At 32.2% G+C, this 20,401-nt stretch overlaps 1 protein-coding gene across 3 annotated transcripts in view; it reads right to left on the reverse strand.

Moving 5' to 3' along the window:
- Window positions 1–6,491: 6,491 nt before the first annotated feature.
- LOC140451164 (uncharacterized) overlaps window positions 6,492–20,401 on the reverse strand; it is a 184,367-nt gene continuing 170,457 nt past the window's right edge. For 2 of the 3 annotated variants that reach the window (XM_072544900.1, XM_072544907.1), the window contains one exon: window positions 6,492–8,591. In XM_072544900.1, coding sequence (XP_072401001.1) covers window positions 8,455–8,591 — 137 coding nt within the window. In that variant the 3' untranslated portion in view covers window positions 6,492–8,454. Of the gene's footprint in view, window positions 8,616–20,401 lie in introns of all 3 variants that reach the window. The other variant, XM_072544904.1, reaches the window with a different exon arrangement.

Below are 20,401 nucleotides of genomic sequence, written 5' to 3' on the forward strand. Positions count from 1 at the left end.
TATTCGTTTTCTTGTTTTAATTAACTAAGTGTTATTTCTTTAGTAACTGTCCTCTGTATCTAAAACGAAATCTGTATTTATTTCCACTTTTCCTAATTTCTTAAATTCGCTTTATATAATATTTGATCGTTAATAGTTTATTTGTGTATTATATTGTTAGTTTTTGCTTTACTATAATGTATGATATTTTTTATAGACTTTTATGTTTTTATCGCAATTTTGAGTAATTTTTATATATAATTTGTATTTTTAGGAATACTTATTTTTTCCGGTATTTTTGATATGTATTGTATGCCGCTTATAATTTAAGCTTCTTCGTGGTTTTTATGGGTTTTTGTTATTTAATGCGTAACATTTTTGTACACAATTTATTTCATCTTCTTTACTTTCCTAGATATATTTACGATGTTTTTGTTACTTATGATGTTTATTTTTTATGGTGAACTTTGGTACTTTTATGTATAGTTTTTTATTTTGTATGTATTTTATTATTGTTTATCGTCTACTATTTGTATTATTTGCTAAGTCTTTTTTTAATCTTTTTTCATTTTCTCACTGTTAATCTCTACGTTTCACCAACTATGCAAGAGCATTTTTTTATAGGTATTAACATATATATTAAACTTCATCTTTTTCCTTATGTGCTTATTTCAAAGAAGTATTTAAAGTTTTCATTTTTCATATTAACAGTTGATTAAGACGTGACTACGGGTGAAGAATACCCCTTATCTGTTTATTTTTTTTTATTTTTTCAATATGCGGTATACTTAATGAGTGTCTTTTTTATACAGATTATTATGAGCAGATTTTAAACGGCTATGTGGCTTAGCTGGCCGCGAGTTCGAGTCCCACAAGGCAGAATTTTTTATTTAATAATTTGAATTAAAATTGGCTAATTATAGATAATGACTTCTAGTAGATCATAGTTGAAATACAAAAATAATATGTAAATTAATTCATATTAAAAATGGCTAATTACGATGCAGTGGCATGACTGGAGCGCGGAGTGGGAGCGAAGGTGTACGGGGCTTGTGACGTTAGAGGTCAAAGTGGAGTGAAGTGAATTACCTTCTACTCAAATTATGTGCAAGAAAATAAGCTTTAAAAAAGATAGCTCATGGGAAACCTATTATGGATATTTGGGAAAGTATGTACTATTTCTTTCATATTTTTACATTTAATATTTTTCTGTTACGGTACTGTAATGTGATCTAATTCAATGCTGTATTCTAACGACTTTGGTAAAATATATTGCTTCCTGTTATTTCGTAAAATTGTTAAACTGGTTATCTCATTTATTATGTTTTAAGTACGGAGAATTTGACTTCTCTTTTGTATTCTGTGTCACAAATATGCACACAAGTGTACGGTTTCATATTACGGTCACAATTAACTTAAATTATCGAATTCAAAATCACAATACAAGAGGGTGATTTATTGATGTACCCTCTTCCACCCAACGGCCAGAAGGTTCTTTTCTGACCTACAATCTCAAGACACTTCATCCCAAGACAGCGAACGAAACACACCAAGTTTTTTGGCTCTTGTGCCTATTAGCCTCCGCGTCCCGGGCGTCGTGATGCACCGCTACCAAATCTTCAGCCTGTTGCGAATACATCAATATTTCAAAAGGTAAGTCTATATTCTTTGTACAGACAACAATAATGAGTAAGACCAGTTAATTTCTTAATTTATTTACAGTTGTATTTGCTATTTTTCGCTAATTAATTTACAAACAAAATATTGCATTTTTTCTTCATGATTATTTATCTAATATCATTTAACCAGCGACCTCTTAAGTTTTATACAAAACATTTCGTCCTTCGAGCCGGATGATAAATAATTATAACTTTGATTCAATTAATTTCATTGTGTCAATTATTTCATTTTAATTAATTGCTTTTTTTTTTCTTTTCAATTTAACTTTGATTCGGTCCTTCGGCATTATTTTTAAACTTAATTTACATAATTAAATTGGATCATATTTATATAGCAATTTTTAAATTTATTTCTACGTATAATTCTTAATTTCAGTAGGTAAAATACTTTTATATATATTTTGATTAATATCATACATTAATTATACATATATATTACATTTACGATTGATTGTTTTACATATTTACATTGTTTTTGTGCTGATTTTGTGAATTATTTTCATTCTACTTGTATTATACTTTCCAACTCATTCTGTACGTCTTGTTTGTTAACTTAAACACATTTCTTTTGATTTTCTTTGTTACTATACCTTTCGTTACTTACCTTTTTATCGATATTCTTACTTGTTTGCAATTGATTGTGTTTAAAATCGTTCACTTCTTTAAATCTAGATATTCTCTTCGTGTTGATTTGTTAATTTGCATTGTCTTCTCTTTCGTGCTTGTATCTTACAATGCTCAACAAAATAAACAAATGCAATTTTTCGCGCCATACTCGGCATTCTCTAGATTAAAGGAGGCCTATGAAACGCATTCAAGTATCAAAACTACACGCCTTCATTATTATTCGTAGCCAGGGTAGATTTTCATAAATCTCACAACCTTGTTTCGATTGAATTTATTGTCTTCTTCTACCCGCTTTTGATTATCGCTGTCTTATTTCAATATTTCGATAAAATCTCTGTTACTTGTGGTTTCGTTAGTGCCACAAAGCACCCTAAGGTAGCTAATCAAGGTGTTAAATGTGTCTTGTGTTCCGGTTCTTATCAGTCATATAAATGTTTGTATTTTTTGTGTCCAACCGTCAAATTTATCTTGTTCCTTTGGACAATCACTTCTTCAAATACCAACATTTCTAATTTACTTCACAATCACGCATTTTAGTAATCAGATCTTATAGACATACTCATAGGGGTTGAATTGGTTTTTCGTTTCGTAAATTTTGGTCAAAATTCTTGGCGAACCAAATCATCCTGTGGCCTTAGAAATCATTTTCAATTATGTTCTATAAGGGCCAGTCTCTACGACTCATTCGATATTTTATTCATATCTTTCGTTACTTCTATGTATACAAACATAGATCTTTTCTACAAAGGTTTTGGGAAGTCGAAAACAGTAGGCACCTGTTAGTTTTGTCCCAATACGACGAAGCTCGTGAAGGATATTTCTCAGTTGCTGATTTTTCGAAAATTAACAAGCCGATTTTCTGTTATTCCACCGTTTTTACAACCCAATCCTCTTTATTTATCTTTTTCTCTTGTTTATATTCGCTACTTATTCTTTATTCTTATGCATATCTTCATTTTGTATGCTAGAGAATCGCTTCAGGAAACTTCCGAATCTCAAAGAGACATATGTTGCATTCATGCAAGATTTTGTTACTTCTCAACATATGAAGCCGGTTTCTGAATCCGATTTTAAATCGATTATTTCTTATATCTCTCACAGTTTTCAAAAAACAAATTTTTATTTCGCTTCTTTGATCCAAAATTCGTACTAGCTTCGACGCCAATCTATATGACGTTCGAGGTGTGTCGCTAATCGACGCTTTTGATACTGGTCCTAAAAGGGCATCTCGTTCTTTACTTAATTTTCGATATCTCCGTTGTAGTTTTATTTGCGATATAACGCAAACGTATCGACAAATTAAAATAAATAAGGAATTTTGGAACAATAAAAGGGGTTCTCTGGAGATCGGACTTTTTAAACCTCTCCAAGAGTTTTTACTACGTATCGTTACTAACGGTACTTCTTCGTTTTATTTCGCTTATAAACTCTACAAGAGTAACGCTTAGTTTTTAATGCTCGATGGTTTTCCGCTAGGCAGTGGGCCAGCAACCATCTCGACGAACTTACGTCAGAATCACGCTACAAGTGATTCTCTTTGATCTACTCACCTTTTGCAGTGAGCACTCGCTTAGCTTTTAAAGCTCGATGGTTTTTCGCTAGACAAATCGACAACGTCAGCAACCATCTTTAATTATTTTCAGGCTTTGGCTTAGACATTTTGACATGTTGTTCGTTGACAAAGAGGAACCTTTCATTGTTACGGTACTGGGCCTAAAATGGAATCCTACGACTGATTTCTTTTCTCATTCTTCTTGTCCCTTTGACAAACCGTGCACAAAGCGGGCTATTCGTTTGTAAATCAGTCGTATTTTTGTTGATATCCTCTTGTTTTTATTCATTTTCCATGTCTTTTTGCTAGTCAAACGTCTTCTAAAACCGCTGTGGTACTTCAATGTATCCTGGGATACTGAAACATCTGAACAGATACATCTGACCTCTGTACTTGTATGTGTTGCATTTCTGGTGTTATTTCTATACAGGAACATCTATCGCAAGATCGGAGCTCTTGGCAACTATACTTCTGACTGATCTAGTCACTTTTGTCAACGAGTCTAGTCCAATTTTCATGCTCGCTCTGTCTCGACAAGATTGGAACTCTTGGCAGCCATATTGCTGGCTGATCTAGTCACCTTTGTCAAAGAGTTTTCCTTTCGATCTTCCGATATCGACGACTGCGCTCCCTTGAGCTAATTTTTCTACCCATAAATTGTCAATCGTATTAAACACATACAAGAACTGATCTACTTAGACACACACTCTACTCGGCATCAAATGCCCTATAATCAACACCTCTCTGATTGTGTTAGTCGTGTTTTATCACTGACACAATTATTACAATTTTCACCAAACTGGCATTTTCCTACCGTGGAGCTCGTCGAAATATCATTACTTCCCGGCTGTCATTAAAGACTTGAAATGGGACACCACGCCGAGATTTCAACGCTATTCTTCTTCTTGTCTTTTCGCACCCTACGGAATTCTTATAGGAAAAGGTGCCAACGGTATTGTGTATGACACAGTCTTTCTAGTTTAGTCGGTCGAAAAATTCTACTGATTCGACGCTATTCTTTTCTAATTGATGACATTGTACGCGTTGTTAATCTGAGCAGAGGGTCAGAAGACATCCAACAATGTTCTGTGGTCAAAATATGACTGCCGCTTATTTGTCAATTCATATTTTATTCTTACTTAGTTCTTTATTAGTATATCGATCTTTTCATGTCTATTCTTTATACTTATCCTTTCAGCTGTTCTTAAAAACATTCGTTTTTGGCGCGGGAGAATATTTGGGAAAGTACGTACTACTTCTTTCATATTTTTACATTTAATATTTTTCTGTTACGGTACTGTTAATAATTTGAATTAAAATTGGCTAATTATAGATAATGACTTCTAGTAGATCATAGTTGAAATACAAAAATAATATGTAAATTAATTCATATTAAAAATGGCTAATTACGATGCAGTGGCATGACTGGAGCGCGGAGTGGGAGCGAAGGTGTACGGGGCTTGTGACGTTAGAGGTCAAAGTGAAGTGAAGTGAATTACCTTCTACTCAAATTGTGTGCAAGAAAATAAGCTTTAAAAAAGATAGCTAATGGGAAACCTATTATGGATGTTTGGGAAAGTATGTACCATTTCTTTCATATTTTTATATTTAATATTTTTCTTTTACGGTACTGTAATGTGATCTAATTCAATGCTGTATTCTAACGACTTTGGTAAAATATATTGCTTCCTGTTATTTCGTAAAATTGTTAAACTGGTTATCTCATTTATTATGTTTTAAGTACGGAGAATTTGACTTCTCTTTTGTATTCTGTGTCGCAAATATGCACACAAGTGTACGGTTTCGTATTACGGTCACAATTAACTTAAATTATCGCATTTAAAATCACAATACAATAGGGTGATTTATTGATGTACCCTCTTCCACCCAACGGCCAGAAGGTTCTTTTCTGACCTGCAATCTCAAGACACTTCATCCCAAGACAGCGAACGAAACACACCAAGTTTTTTGGCTCTCGTGCCTATTAGCCTCCGCGTCCCGGGCGTCGTGATGCACCGCTACCAAATCTTCAGCCTGTTGCGAATACATCAATATTTCAAAAGGTAAGTCTATATTCTTTGTACAGACAACAATAATGAGTAAGACCAGTTAATTTCTTAATTTATTTACAGTTGTATTTGATATTTTTCGCTAATTCATTCACAAACAAAATATTGCATTTTTTCTTCATGATTATTTATCTAATATTATTTAACCAGCGACCTCTTAAGTTTTATACAAAACAATGGAAGACTATAAGAAGCAGAGTTGAAGTAATTTTTTGAGAGACTAGCGTATAAATTATTGCGTGTTACTTTAATCCGATGATACCCTGCTCTATAAGAACAGTGGACATCCTCCAAGGTTTCTATAGAGTTGGAAACACCTGTTGCTTTCGCAACCGAGAAAAGATGCTGAACATTTCTGTTTCCGGGTAGACGGTGAGAGGTAAGAAAGGGACAATATAGCAAGTCCGGATATGTAGCTGAATGTAGCTTAACACATATACTCGAATATACGAACGACATGGCGTTCCCAAGAATTCTAGAGAATTTGGTTTATGTAAAAAAACCGGTATAACACTTTAGTAGTTATTAAGGAATAGTTTGTTAAATACCATTAACTTTGTAAACGGTGAAAAAAATCAATTTGAATAATTCAAATCCTGAGTTTATTGCAAGTTATAATCCCATAAAAATACACTTAATTAGCTTTTTTTAATGACACATCATGTAATTAAATAGTACTAGTATAATACAAAAAAGAACCTCTAGATTATACAAAATAAGATATAAAAATATTTTACTTTATTTATATAATACTAAATTTAATTTGATATGGTATTATGCACATTTCAGTACTGGACGCAATACAGAGATATCAGTTGATTACATAATTAATTTTAGTTTAATTTTTTAATTGGTTTATGAATTTCTTACATATACATTATTTTACATTATTTTGACCTGATTTAATATGTACTTCTATTAGGTATATTATATATATATATATATATATATATATATATATATATATATATATATATATATATATACATATATACACACATGTCCAAAAGTTTGGAATACGTACAAATAATATATCTACGCCTATGGTGGTTTTAAACCTGTTGTTGATATTTATTCTAGAGCGTTTTTAAATGAAAATGACAAAAAATTTGAATCGTTTTTGTATGATTTTGGTCACTGATTCAACTGATTAGCGTATTTACACATTATTTCAGTCTTTGTTTAAATTTAAATTGAGCCGTTTAAAAATGCCTAGAAACGTGATATCTCATTTTGATAGATCTAGAGTAATTGCTTTGTTACAACAGGGCTTTAGTCAAAGTTATATCGCGAATATTGTTGATGTTACTCAGAGTGCTGTATCAAAAATTAAAAAAAAATTCCAAGATACAAATGACGTCAAGGATCGACCCAGAAGTGGTAGAAGTCGATGTACAACAGCAGCACAAGACCGGCAAATAACATTGATAGCTCGTAGAAATCGTCTGGAATCTACAAGTGGTATATCCAGAGAAATTTCTAGGCTTCAAGGACTGAATATTTCACGGCAAACAATAACACATAGACTAAATGCGGTAAATTTGTATCGTAGAAGACCGCTACGTGTTCCTAAACTAACCTACCAACACAAAATAGTAAGGTTGCAATGGGCTAGAGAAATGGTACATCATGGTCGTAACTGGAATAACGTGATGTTCTCTGATGAGTCAAAAATTGGCTTGGTATCTGATTCGCGAAGAAAACTGGTTTGGAGGGCCCCAGGACGACAAGCCCGACTAGAAACAGCCCAACTGCGTGTCCCATTTGAAGGTGGCAGTATTATGATTTGGGGTGGTATTATGAGTGGTACACGGACGCCACTGCTGGTTCTGGAGAGAAGAGTCACTGGTGCTGTGTACATCAAGGAAGTTTTAAATCCTGTCGTACGTCTATTCCGACGAGCAGTAGGTGATGAATTTGTGTTTATGCATGACAACGCACCTCCTCATCGAACAGCAGCAGTACAAAATTTTCTGGAAGAAGAAGGAATATCTACATTACAGTGGCCTTCGAATTCCCCCGACATGAACGTTATTGAACATGCTTGGGACATTCTCAAAACACGCATCAAGAAGCGAAACAATCCCCCTATTACACTTCGAGAACTAAAAGATGCTGCTCGTGAAGAATGGGAGAGAATTCCGCAAGCCCAGCTCGACCAGTTAATGGGCAGCATGCCAAATCGCCTACAGGCATGAATACAGGCCAATGGAGGAAACACTAATTATTAGTTTTATTAAAAATAATTTTTTTCTATACTAATTTATTTTTAAATGTAAGTTGTACATTGTAAGTTTTTCACTCCAATAGAATAAAGAATTTTTTTGCATATCGTTTATCTGGTTTTGAGATTTATTTAGTATTGTTGAGTATTAAAACAAAATAATGTTTAACTATTCAGAAGATTTTATATATAAAAATCAATAAAAAGCTGAAATATTCCAATATTCCAAACTTTTGGACATATGTGTATATATATATACATATATATATATATATATATATATATATATATATATATATATATATATATATATATATATATATATTAATGGCATTGGGCTCGAACTTGAACCGCTTCAGATTTAGGCGAATTAGTGTTGTTTGTACATTCGAGACTGTGGTGGGACGAAGATGGTGTTTTGGCTGCTGGTGTAGACTCTCCCTCAATCTGATGTAAGGTATCTAGAAAAGTTCCAAAATTTCTTGCTAATAAATAAAAGAAAAATTAAAAAGGTGCAAATTAATCCGATAACCAGACAAGGCGAAAAGTTCGGGTTCGTTCAGAAAAATATTTTCATGAGATTTTTTTGCTTATCACTTTTATGAGATACCCTAAAATAAGGTTTAAGAGGTCGCCCAGGCGAAAAATTGATCATTTTTTTTAAACAATTTATATTTGAACAATTTTCTGTAAACTTGATTGTTTTCGAGTTATAAATAATTTAAAACTGAGAAAAATTATAAATAACGATTTTCAAGGCTCAAACCACAAGTAAAAAACATTATTTTTGAATTCACCAAGAACCTAAATGTAAGTTTAAACCTTGATTTATGATTTCCCGATAAGTATTTTGGGCTTATTTCATTTTAAAACCTTGTTTTTTATTCGTTAGTGAAGCGCTTATGACATTACAGGCGCTCGGTGCGGCGTGTATACGAGAGAGAAACAAGATCTAGTGCACACATTTTTGCTGGTTTAAATGCTCATTGAACAAATGAGCATCCACACTGCAATATGTGCTTCATTATGAGTGGTCAGTTTTAAATTATTTGTAACTCGAACAAGATTAAGTTTACAGAAAAACTACAAGAGACTTTGTTCGTTCAGAATGATCAAAAAAATAAAAAAAAAATTGTTCGGACCGACAGCCGATTGGATGTTACAATTTGGTTAAAATAAAAGTGTTTAAAAAACTTTGAACAACTTTTCGCTTGGGCAACCTCTTGAACCTTTTGGAGAATCTCATAAAAGTGATTATGCAAAAAAATCTTATGGGAATATTTTTGCGAACAAACCCGAGCTTTTCGCCTTGTTTAAACAGGGTTTCTACTTTAATATATATTAAAGTAGATATTGCTATGATGTTTTGTTTGTGTATAGTTTTATGAGCAATGAGTGTTTTTAAATAACATATATATATATATATATATATATATATATATATATATAGATATATATATATATATATATATATATATATATATATATATATATATATTTATATTTATATATAGGATATATATATATATATACATATATATATATAAATATATATATATATAATATATATATATATATATATATATATATATATATATATATATATATATATATATATATATATATATATATAGGGTTTTTATCGCGGTTCTCAAAAAATTAGTTTGTAAGCACTTTTTGAAATTACCTTTATTATAATTATTATAAAACACACATATATATCTAATATAGACAATGTAAATTTAAAACAAACTATCTTTAAATTGAAATTCTTATGACACTAATTAAATTATATTAACAAAATTTGGTACCTTTCTGTCACTGAATGCCTAAATTACACTGTTTTCCAAAATAAAGATTTTAAGCACCACTCAATGTCTTCGTTGTCAGCCTCGGTTATCCTTCTTTTTGTGAACTTGCATTGCCAAATACACCACAATGTTTTAATTATCAGCTTCCACCATTTTAAAATATTTTTCTTCTTAATAGCATTTATAAATCGGTAAAATATTCTTCCATTTTTATTGCTTTATTGTTTATTCTTCTTTCTAATAATCTTTTTTTTTTCTTCCAATCTCCAATCACCACATACATAATATAATTTTTAATCTCCAACTAATACTCTCTTATTATTCTTGAAAGAAAATATATTCAAATCCTTCTATTTCATAGACACTACAATGTTCGCGAACATTCTACTACGAAAAAAGGTTAAATTCTTTCTATTGACGTCTTATTTTAGAGTTCTAGATAATTCTTTACTCTTCTATCGAGAATTTTATGGAAATTTAGGCTTTTCAGATCAGAATGTAAACTTATATATAAATTAAACATCTTAAATTAATAAATAACACTATTTTAAATCCATAATTATTCACAAAAGTTCCCACAACCAAATTCATAATGAATTTGTACCAAATTAAATAAAATTAAAATATTGTACTTACATAACTAGATAACTTTAATTAATAAGTTTTAATGTTTTGTAAATTTGAAAATTTAATGGATTAACCTCATGTTGTAAGTTTTTATACTAGTTTTATACAATGCTATTTAATTTTAATTTCATTGTATTTACTGATACCATATTTTAGCATATCCTGAAGAAGCAAATAAATTTTGCGAAAGCTAGATAAAGAACAAAGAGTTTCACTTTCCTGCCCTATTAATGACTGCAACCCCAAAATAAAACTTTATTTTACATAACGTGTCAGTCAATAATACCTAACTACTTTATATATATATATATATATATATATATATATATATATATATATATATATATTCTATTTCTGTAGTATCTGCTGTCTGTCTGTTATTTTTTTATCGAACATTGATACGCTAATGTTTTTTTTAAACCTGTTTGCTTGGTATCGGGTAGCGACACCAGTATTATTTTTACCTAGTTTTTACCTTTTGCTTATCGGTATGTGTCTTATTTTGCTTCGATTTCTGAAATAACACTTCTTCTTGCAGTACCGTCTCCTATCGGAGGTTGGCTACCATCACAGCAATCTTCACTTTGTTGGCTGCAGCTCTGAACAACTGTATTGAACTGCACTCATACCACTCCCTTAAATTTCGCAACCAGGAAATCCTCCTACGTTCCACATTTCTCTTTCCCGAGATTTTTCCTTGGATTATGAGTCTAAGCAGAGAGTACTTTTCTCCTCTCATTATGTGGCCCAGATATTCCAGTTTTTTCGTTTGTATGGTTTTTATGACTTCGCATTCCTTCCCCATCTTCAGCAGAACATCTTGATTTATTACTCTTTCTGTCCATGGTATTTTCCACATTCTCCTGTAACACCACATCTCGAATGCCTCAATGTTTTTGATGTTTATCTTTTTCAGTGTCCAGGCTTCCATGCCGTACAGCAGAACGGAGAAAACATAGCACCTTAACATTCTCGTTCTTAAGTTTATATTTATGTCCCGGCTGTATAGGAACTTTTTCATTTTGACAAACGATTGTCTCGCTATCTCTATTCGCCTCTTGATTTCTCATCTCAATAACACTTGACGTTTGATAAATTTACAGAATGCTTATAAAACATTTAACTTTTAACTTTTGACTGGCACTCGTATTCAAAGATAATTTAAAAAACAAAATATTTAACAATTAGCTTGTCAATGCCGGTAAATATTTTGTTTCTTTTGTTTTTAAATTGCATTTGTATTGATAATTTAACATTTTCTGTATGTTTAAATTACTTTTGCCGTTTAATATACCTGTTGTCCCTAATTTTGAGTACTTACAATCTCAATGAATATATAAACGTTTTGTGTATAAATATTTTGTGTTAACGGTTTCCACGACATAGTCAGTGTTCTTGTATTTTTCACATTTTATTTTTAATATTTGATATTTTCCTTACCTTTTCAATATGTCTTTAACGTTTAAATCAAACCATTTACACTCCGATGAGTTGGAATATGAGTGTTGTGACTTATCTCCGTTCTACAACACAAGTAACGGGCCAAACGTTGGAACTGGTTAAGTATGTAGACTAGGATTGTAACGATTATTTTACCTACCACATAGGGTATTACTATAAGGGGTTGAAAATTGGGACAGAAATTATTGTGGTGGAGATAGGGTAAGCAAAACAAACCGGAACGTTTGCGAACAGCTACTTAGGGTTTTTCTGGAGAGCTGGATCGTGGATAAGTGAACGACAAGGGGTCTGGATTGGGGTAACTACAAAAATGAAACAAAAAGGGGTACTTACATGAATCTCCTGGAGCAAACACAATACAAGAAGTTCTTAAGCTATTTAAAATGGGCGGCGCTTAGAAGAATCTTCCTGCTGGACGAAAGAAAGGCTCTTCCTTCCTAAAAAATACAAAAAGGGGTTAGAAACTTTTTTTTAAAAGAAATAAACAAATTGGTTTAGGGAAAAAAATTAAATATTTATTGTTATCTCACCACAAACAGTTACAAATATAAATAATAATAACAAAATACAAAATAACAAAAAACAAACTTACTATTTTACTATGGGTTTACAAACTCTAGAAGTTGGAGATACAAGAACTTCCAGAAAAATTCCAGTTACAACTGCGAAGTTATACGTCAAGGTCAGATACGATACTCTATGAACGCGTGTTTGAAAAGAATTCCGGTTGACTAGTCCCTGGACTGATATGAGGGGTGGGACGCGAGAGAGGAAGCCGAGACGAGAGGTCAGGTCGAAGTGAATTCAAGTTTCAGGTTTGGGAGAGATTTTATTGAGAGCAGACGGGGCATGTTTAGTTTGAAGAAACCGGCAAATTTGTTGTGAAAAAGTGAATTATACTCGATGTAATGTGTCAGTTTTGAAAAGAGTAACCACTGTTTATGTTTTTATGCCGTCTCTCATCTGAGAAATTTGTAAAACGACGTTTCCAACAAATTTGAAGGATAACCACATGATTCCATTGTGTCCAGTTGCATTCCAGTTGTATTCGAGTTTTTAAGAAGCCGAGTTTCAAATCTTGTGTCCCAGTGCCAGCTTCCATCCTCATTTTGTTTGTCCTAGGTTATCGTTCCAGACTAGATGTAGTCTTTTGTGTTGCGGTGAATCTAAATCCAGTTCCAACCCCAGAAATTTTTAAAGAAAAAAAAATAACACTTAGTGAAATTCAGGCAACTTTTTTGTTGAACTTTTAAAGTAAAAATAGACATTTGCCATAAATAATTGCTTTCATAACAGGTTAGGAAATTGCAGTAAGGATAAGTAAAATTATAAATGTTAGTGTGCGGCTAAGCTGTTATATTAATTATTCCCAAAGTTTAGAATTTAATATTGACATCTGACAGCTAGTTTTATTTTTTGAAATTTGGTACATACCTAATCATAATTGAGATCTTGTTTTGTTTTTGTTTTTTATTAAAGGTTAACCCCTATACATAGTTTCATTTAAAAAGATATTTTTCATTTGTAATAATTTATTTCTGCTACAAAATATCGCCCATTAACAATTGTAAGTTCTTGTAGTATCTCCAACTTCTAGAGTTTGTAAACCCATAGTAAAATAGTAAGTTTGTTTTTTGTTATTTTGTATTTTGTTATTATAATTTTTATTTGTAACTGTTTGTGGTGAGATAACAATAAATATTTAATTTTTTTCGCTAAACCAATTTGTTTATTTCTTTTAAAAAAAAGTTTCTAACCCCTTTTTGTATTTTTTAGGAAGGAAGAGCCTTTCTTTCATCCAGCAGGAAGATTCTTCTAAGCGCCGTCCATTTTAAATAGCTTAACAACTTCTTGTATTGTGTTTGCTCCAGGAGTTTCATGTAAGTACCCATTTTTCTTTCATTTTTGTAGTTACCCCAATCCAGACCCCTTGTCGTTCATTTATCCACGATCCAGCTCTCCAGAAAACCCCTAAGTAGCTGTTCGCAAACGTTCCGGTTTGTTTTGCTTACCCTATCTCCACCACAATAATTTCTGTCCCCAATTTTCAACCTCTTATAGTAATACCCTATGTGGTAGGTAAAATAATCGTTACAATCCTAGTCTACATACTTAACCAGTTCCAACGTTTGGCCAGCTACTTGTGTTGTAGAACGGAGACAATTCACAACACTCATATTCCAACTCATCGAAGTGTAAATGGTTTGATTTGAACGGTAAAGACATATTGAAAAGGTAAGGAAAATATCAAATATTAAAAATAAAATGTGAAAGATAGGAGAACACTGACTATGTCGTGGAAACCGTTAACACAACATATTTATACACAAAACGTTAATATATATTCATTGAGGTTGTAAGTACTCAAAATTAGGAACAACAGGTATATTAAACGGCAAAAGTAATTTAAACATACAGAAAATGTTAAATTATCAATACAAATGCAATTCAAAAACAAAAGAAACAAAATATTTACCGGCATTGACAAGCTAATTGATATATACCTATTTTGTTTTTTAAATTATCTTTGGTTACGAGTTCAAGTCAAAAATTAAAAGTTAAATGTTTTATAAGCATTCTGTAAATTTATCAAACATCAAGTGTTATTTCAGAAATCGAAGCAAAATAAGACACATACCGATAAGCAAAAGGTAAAAACTAGGTAAAAATAATACTGGTGTCGCTACCCGATACCAAGCAAACAGGTTTAAACAAAAACATTAGCGTATCAATGTTCGATAAAAAAATAAAAGACAGGCGACAGGCAGCAGATACTACTGAAATAGAAAAATATTATGTGAATTAAAAAAATTTAAATGAAAGTCAAAATCTAGAAATTTCGACTAATAAACGAACGTGCTAATTTGTAACACCATAGAAATGTTAATTTATTTCAAAGGTTAATATATATATATATATATATATATATATATATATATATATATATATATATATATATATATATATATATATATATATATATATATATACCGATATAACAAAGTAGACCAACAAAAATCTTAAGAGATACCTATAAGAAGAGAAGTACGACAAGGATGTGCAATATCCCCTCTACTTTTTAATGTGTGCTCAGAAGAGATGTTTAAAGACGTACTAGGAAGACATCAATGAAGGCATATCAATTAACGTAACACTAATGAATAATCTCAGATACGGAGACGATACAATACTCCTTGCGGACAGCGGACAGAAAGGACTGCATATTTTGGTTCATCGCACTACGCATTGCTGCGAGAGGTAAGGAATGGCTCTGAACACAAAAAAAAACAAAAATTATGATTGTCAGTAAGAACAAGATTGAAGACGAAACAATTAAAGGAAAAGCTTTAGAAAATGTACCCCGATACGATTAATTGGGATGTGAGCTAAATGAACAATGGGACCGCAGCCTTGAAATAAAACGACGCATTGAGATAGCCAGAAGCGCTTTGAATAAGATGAAAGCTGTATTATGCAATGGAAAACTGGGAAAATAAATTAGAATTAGAGTATTGAGATGATACGTATTCTCTGCCCTTTTATATGGAGTTAAAGAATGGACAATTACGGACGCAACAGCTTTGAGATGTGCTATTATCGAAGAATGTGGAAAATATTATGAACACAGCACGTAACAAACACGGAAACATTAATAAAGATGGAAAAGAAAAGGAGATACTCAGCACTATGAAGGAAAAAAAAGTGAGCTACTTTTCAAAAGGTCACATACTAAGAAATGGAAAATATGAGTTAATCCGGTTGGTTATATAAGGGAAAGTGAAAGGAAAAAGAGGAGCGAGTAGAAGACGCATGTTCTGGTTGAAAAATGTAAAGCAGTTAAATGGAAAAACAATAATAGAACTGCTGCAGATAGAGTAAAATGGGCCGTTGTGTAATGCCCTTCAAGAATGAGGCATATGAAGAAGAAGAAGGATTCACAGAAAGCACACACAAAATATAATTAAAATTAACAGCATAAGCCCGAGTATCGTATCTCATCTTCAAACTTCAATTCAAGAAAAGGTAATCCAGACATATTATGTTCCAACGACTATCCACTCGGATGAAGAAATTAAAAATTTTATGAGGTCCTAGAAACAGCATTACATTGTACACCAGCATATTATACAATAATATGGGTGTCTTTAATGCCAAAAAGGGGTTTAAACAAGACAAAGCAGATGTAGCAATGGGCAAGTATGGATATGGCAAAAGAAATGAACGGGGGCAAAGATTGCTCAACTTCCTACACCAGGAAAATGTATCCATGATGAACTCTTTTTTCGATAAAAAACTCAGCGTAAATGGACGTGATAACCCCAGATGGCAGTGTCAAAGAGATAGATTTTATCACAACGAACAAAAAAAAATAATTAATGACATCGAAGTACTCAACAAGTTTTCGATAGGAAGTGACTTCAGATCAGTCTGAGCAAAGATACGATTAAATGTCAAATTGGAAAGAACCAAGATAATCTTAAAAACGCGAAAGAATAAATAGATTCCCCCAGAAAACGACCTGTACGCAGATACACTAACCAGACATATACAAGACTTAGAAAACAAAAACAATGATGGAAACACTACTACGGATAGATCCAAAATCCACGAGTTTGTCGAATATTTTATCACGAAATATATGAAAGCACCAACGAAAGACAAGTTCCAGCCCCTGCTCAAAAACACAAACCAGAGATCAGAATTAATGCCAGAAATAACATTATACGAAGTCAAAAAATGACATTTTTAGTAGCATCACGAGTAGTGATCGAGGTGATCAAACTAGGTGGAAATAAAATTATCCAGGCTTTAGCCAAAATTTTCACTCAATGCATCCATCAAGGAAAACCCCGTTCTCAATGGAACAATGCATTGTTTTATTACACAAGAAAGGAGATATAACAGACTTCAAAATCTACCGTCCTATCAGTTTGCTATCACACATATATAAACGTTTCACAAAAAAGACTGGAGAAGTTAAACTTCTATCAATCTAGAGAACAAGCTGGATTTAGATCGGGATACAGCACAAATAACCGCTTACTAGTGATAAAGAACCTGATAGAAAAGTCTGTACAATACAACAAACCACTGGCACTGATATTCGTGGACTACGAGAAAGCATTCGATACCTTAAGCCAGCGTAAAATGTTAAAAGCATTGACAGAATGTCAAACAGACCATCTCTACACTAAAAAAATCAATTATATCTACCAAAATGCGACAGCAGGCGTAAGACTGTCTGAACAAGGAGATATTATCTCTCCAAAGTTATTTACGATGCTTTTAGAACATAATTGTAAGAAGGAAGATCTCAACGAGTATGGTATCATCATAAGCAGGCAATAATAATGTTAAAAAACTTTATTATTTATAAATTATATCCCGCTTCCTTGGAGATTGGACTAAAACATGAACATGATTCAAATAATGACTAACCTGGTGCTAAATCGTAATACTGCTGTTGATGGAAGGGATATTACGTCCAAGTCGCATAGGATTAGCCTGGGCAGCATTTGGTAAATTAAACTATGTATTTAAATCGGACCAACCTATATGTCTCAAATAGAAAATCTTTGACATGTGTGTGTTACCTGTACTAATTATGGAGCGGAAACATTAACACTCATAAAAGAGGTAGTAAACAAGGTTCGCATGACTCAGAGGGTTATGGAGCGCCAGATGTTGGGTTATCTCTCTGAGAGACCGAATCCCAAATTTTCTAAACGTACTAAACCTCTAATTATTTGACTGAAGAAAAATGAAAGGAGTAGAAGTAGAGATAAAAATCATCAATGGTTTATCTCAAATTTATGAAAATTTTAAGCTACTGGTAAATCAAATTTCTAGTAGAATAGATAAATTAGAAGAAAAACAGAACGATTTAGAAACTAAAATAGTACAACAACAAAACGATACAAAAACCGATTTAAAAAATCAAATATTACAACCATTTAAAACGACAACAAAACGATTTAAAATCTAATTTAGAAAGAAAAATGAGAACACAAGCTTCCGTATCTAACACTGTTTCAGTAACTAGTGTCGAATATAAACAAATAACCTCATCGCCTTCCATAGTTGAATCAGGTACAATTAGTAATAAAGTAACAATTAACATGGGAAACTGCATCTAGAGCAAATAACTGGACTGAGAAAGAAATGGCAGCTTCCTTGGTAGTGTCGCTTCGACGACAGGTATCAACCGTCTTGCAATTTCTTCCTCAGGATGCATCTAGTTATACCTCTCTCGTTCAAGCTTTAGGGACATGATATAATCAGCAGCATCTAAAGCAGGTTTTCCAAAGTCAGCTGAAAGTTTGGTATTAAAAACATAACGAAAACCTGTAAGAATTTGAAGCCGATATTAAAAGATTAGCATTTGGCGTACCTTCAGGCACATAAAGATTTTCTGGAACAAACTTATATAGAGGCATCCATAGATAGACTAAATGGAGCACGCACAAAACGCTAAATGGAGCACCAATCTCATGCGAAAAATTTTTACAGATCTTGTCCAAAAATTTAAAGAAATATTTCGAGCAAATGAGGATAGTGACTACCTCAAATAACCATTTATTCCAAATGCGTACTGCAAAATCTTCAATATCATCATCATTATTTTCTTAGCCTTTATCCCCATGCGGGGTCGGCTTTTCTAATTACATTTCTCCATACTTTGTACTAACTCCATCTTTAATAGAACATTTCAAATATTCTGTTTTTGTCCTACTAAGTTTTAAACCTTTTTCCTCAAGAGCTTGTCTCAACTGTTCAGTTTTGTTCTAATTCGCTTTCAATATTTCCTACTAACACTACAACATCAGCATACATTAAGCAACACGGAATGTTATCCTGTAGTTTCGCTGTTATTTGATTCAGAAATGATGAGAATAAATAAGGACTAAGTAGCGAACTTTGGTGCAATCCTACTTTCACATGAAATTTATCAGTTTCTCCAACACCTGTCCTAACACTTGTTGTCACTCCCCGATACATGTCTCTCACCCACCACAGATTCTCTCGAGAAACTCATATGCTTTCTCAAGATCAATGAATACCATATGAGCTCTTGTTTCTTTATTTCTTTATTTTTCCATCTACTGCCTTATAATGAAAATTGCATCTGGTGTTGATCTGCCTTGAAAAAAGCCAACCTGATTATCGGATATTTCGGTATCTTGATGTATCCGTCTATCAATTACTCTCTCCCACATTTTCATGATGTGACTAAGTAGTTTTATGGCCCTGTAGTTTGTACATTGTTCTAAATATCTCTTGTTTTTGTAAACAGGTACTAATATACTGCTTCTACATTCGTCTGGCATTTGTCAAACTTTCATAATTGTATCAAATAGACCAGTTCCTGTCACTCCTAATGCTTTCCACACTTCCCCAGGAATATCATCTGGGCCAACTACTTTTCCTTTCTTTATTTTTTGAACTGCTTGAACCGTTTCTTCGTTTGGTATTTTGGTAACCATTGCTGTTACTTTCTTTATTAACTCAATTCGTTTTTTGTCAAATTCTACATTCAATAACCTGCCAAAATCTCTTTTTGACATATTTTTCGTGAATTAGTATTTTCATCTCAGTTTCAGCATCTAATGCTTTATGTTTGGCTATTTTATATATATTTGCTTCTCCTTTATTGGATCAAGTTGATCGTATAAATTTGTACACTCTTTTGCTTTAGCTTTGAATATCTGTGTCCGACCCATTATCTTTTCACTGTTTATATATTTTTCTCTCCTCTCTTATTTTTTTCTTGAACTTCTTTGGACCATGAGCAGGTTATTTAATGACCAAACTTCTTTCCTGACGTTTGCCGAAGTATTACAATATTTTTTCTACTATCATTGCCCTGAATAAACCTTCTTTCTTATGTTGTTGGCTTACGGTCTCACTAAATATTAACAGTCCTTATATTCATGTATATGTTCTTTTCTTGTCTGAAATAATCTAAACTGCGAGACATAAGTTAGGGATGTAGTTAAATATTAAATAAAAAATAATACAACAATTATACAACTATATAAATCAACTTATAAAGTTACTTATCTACATCAACAATTAACACTATTTTTTTGATTTTTTTATTAAAATAAATAAATTATTAAATTATATTAAATGTATAAGTTGTTTATAGTTTATTATTCCATGAAACAAAGTCGAAAAATCACTTAAAAACCGAAAAATTACTGGTCGCTATTTTTTACTGGAATATGTGGGAGATGTCGATAGAAAGGGCATATTATCTTGTGGTTATCGAAACTTTTATTGCGTTATGACATTTCAGCAAAAAAGGGACTTTTTTCATTTATTTTAATATTGTGAAAAAAACTACGCATTCTAGATAAAAACGTTCAACA

The sequence above is a fragment of the Diabrotica undecimpunctata genome, chromosome 1 (assembly GCF_040954645.1).
Source record: "Diabrotica undecimpunctata isolate CICGRU chromosome 1, icDiaUnde3, whole genome shotgun sequence".
Taxonomy (NCBI): domain Eukaryota; kingdom Metazoa; phylum Arthropoda; class Insecta; order Coleoptera; family Chrysomelidae; genus Diabrotica; species Diabrotica undecimpunctata.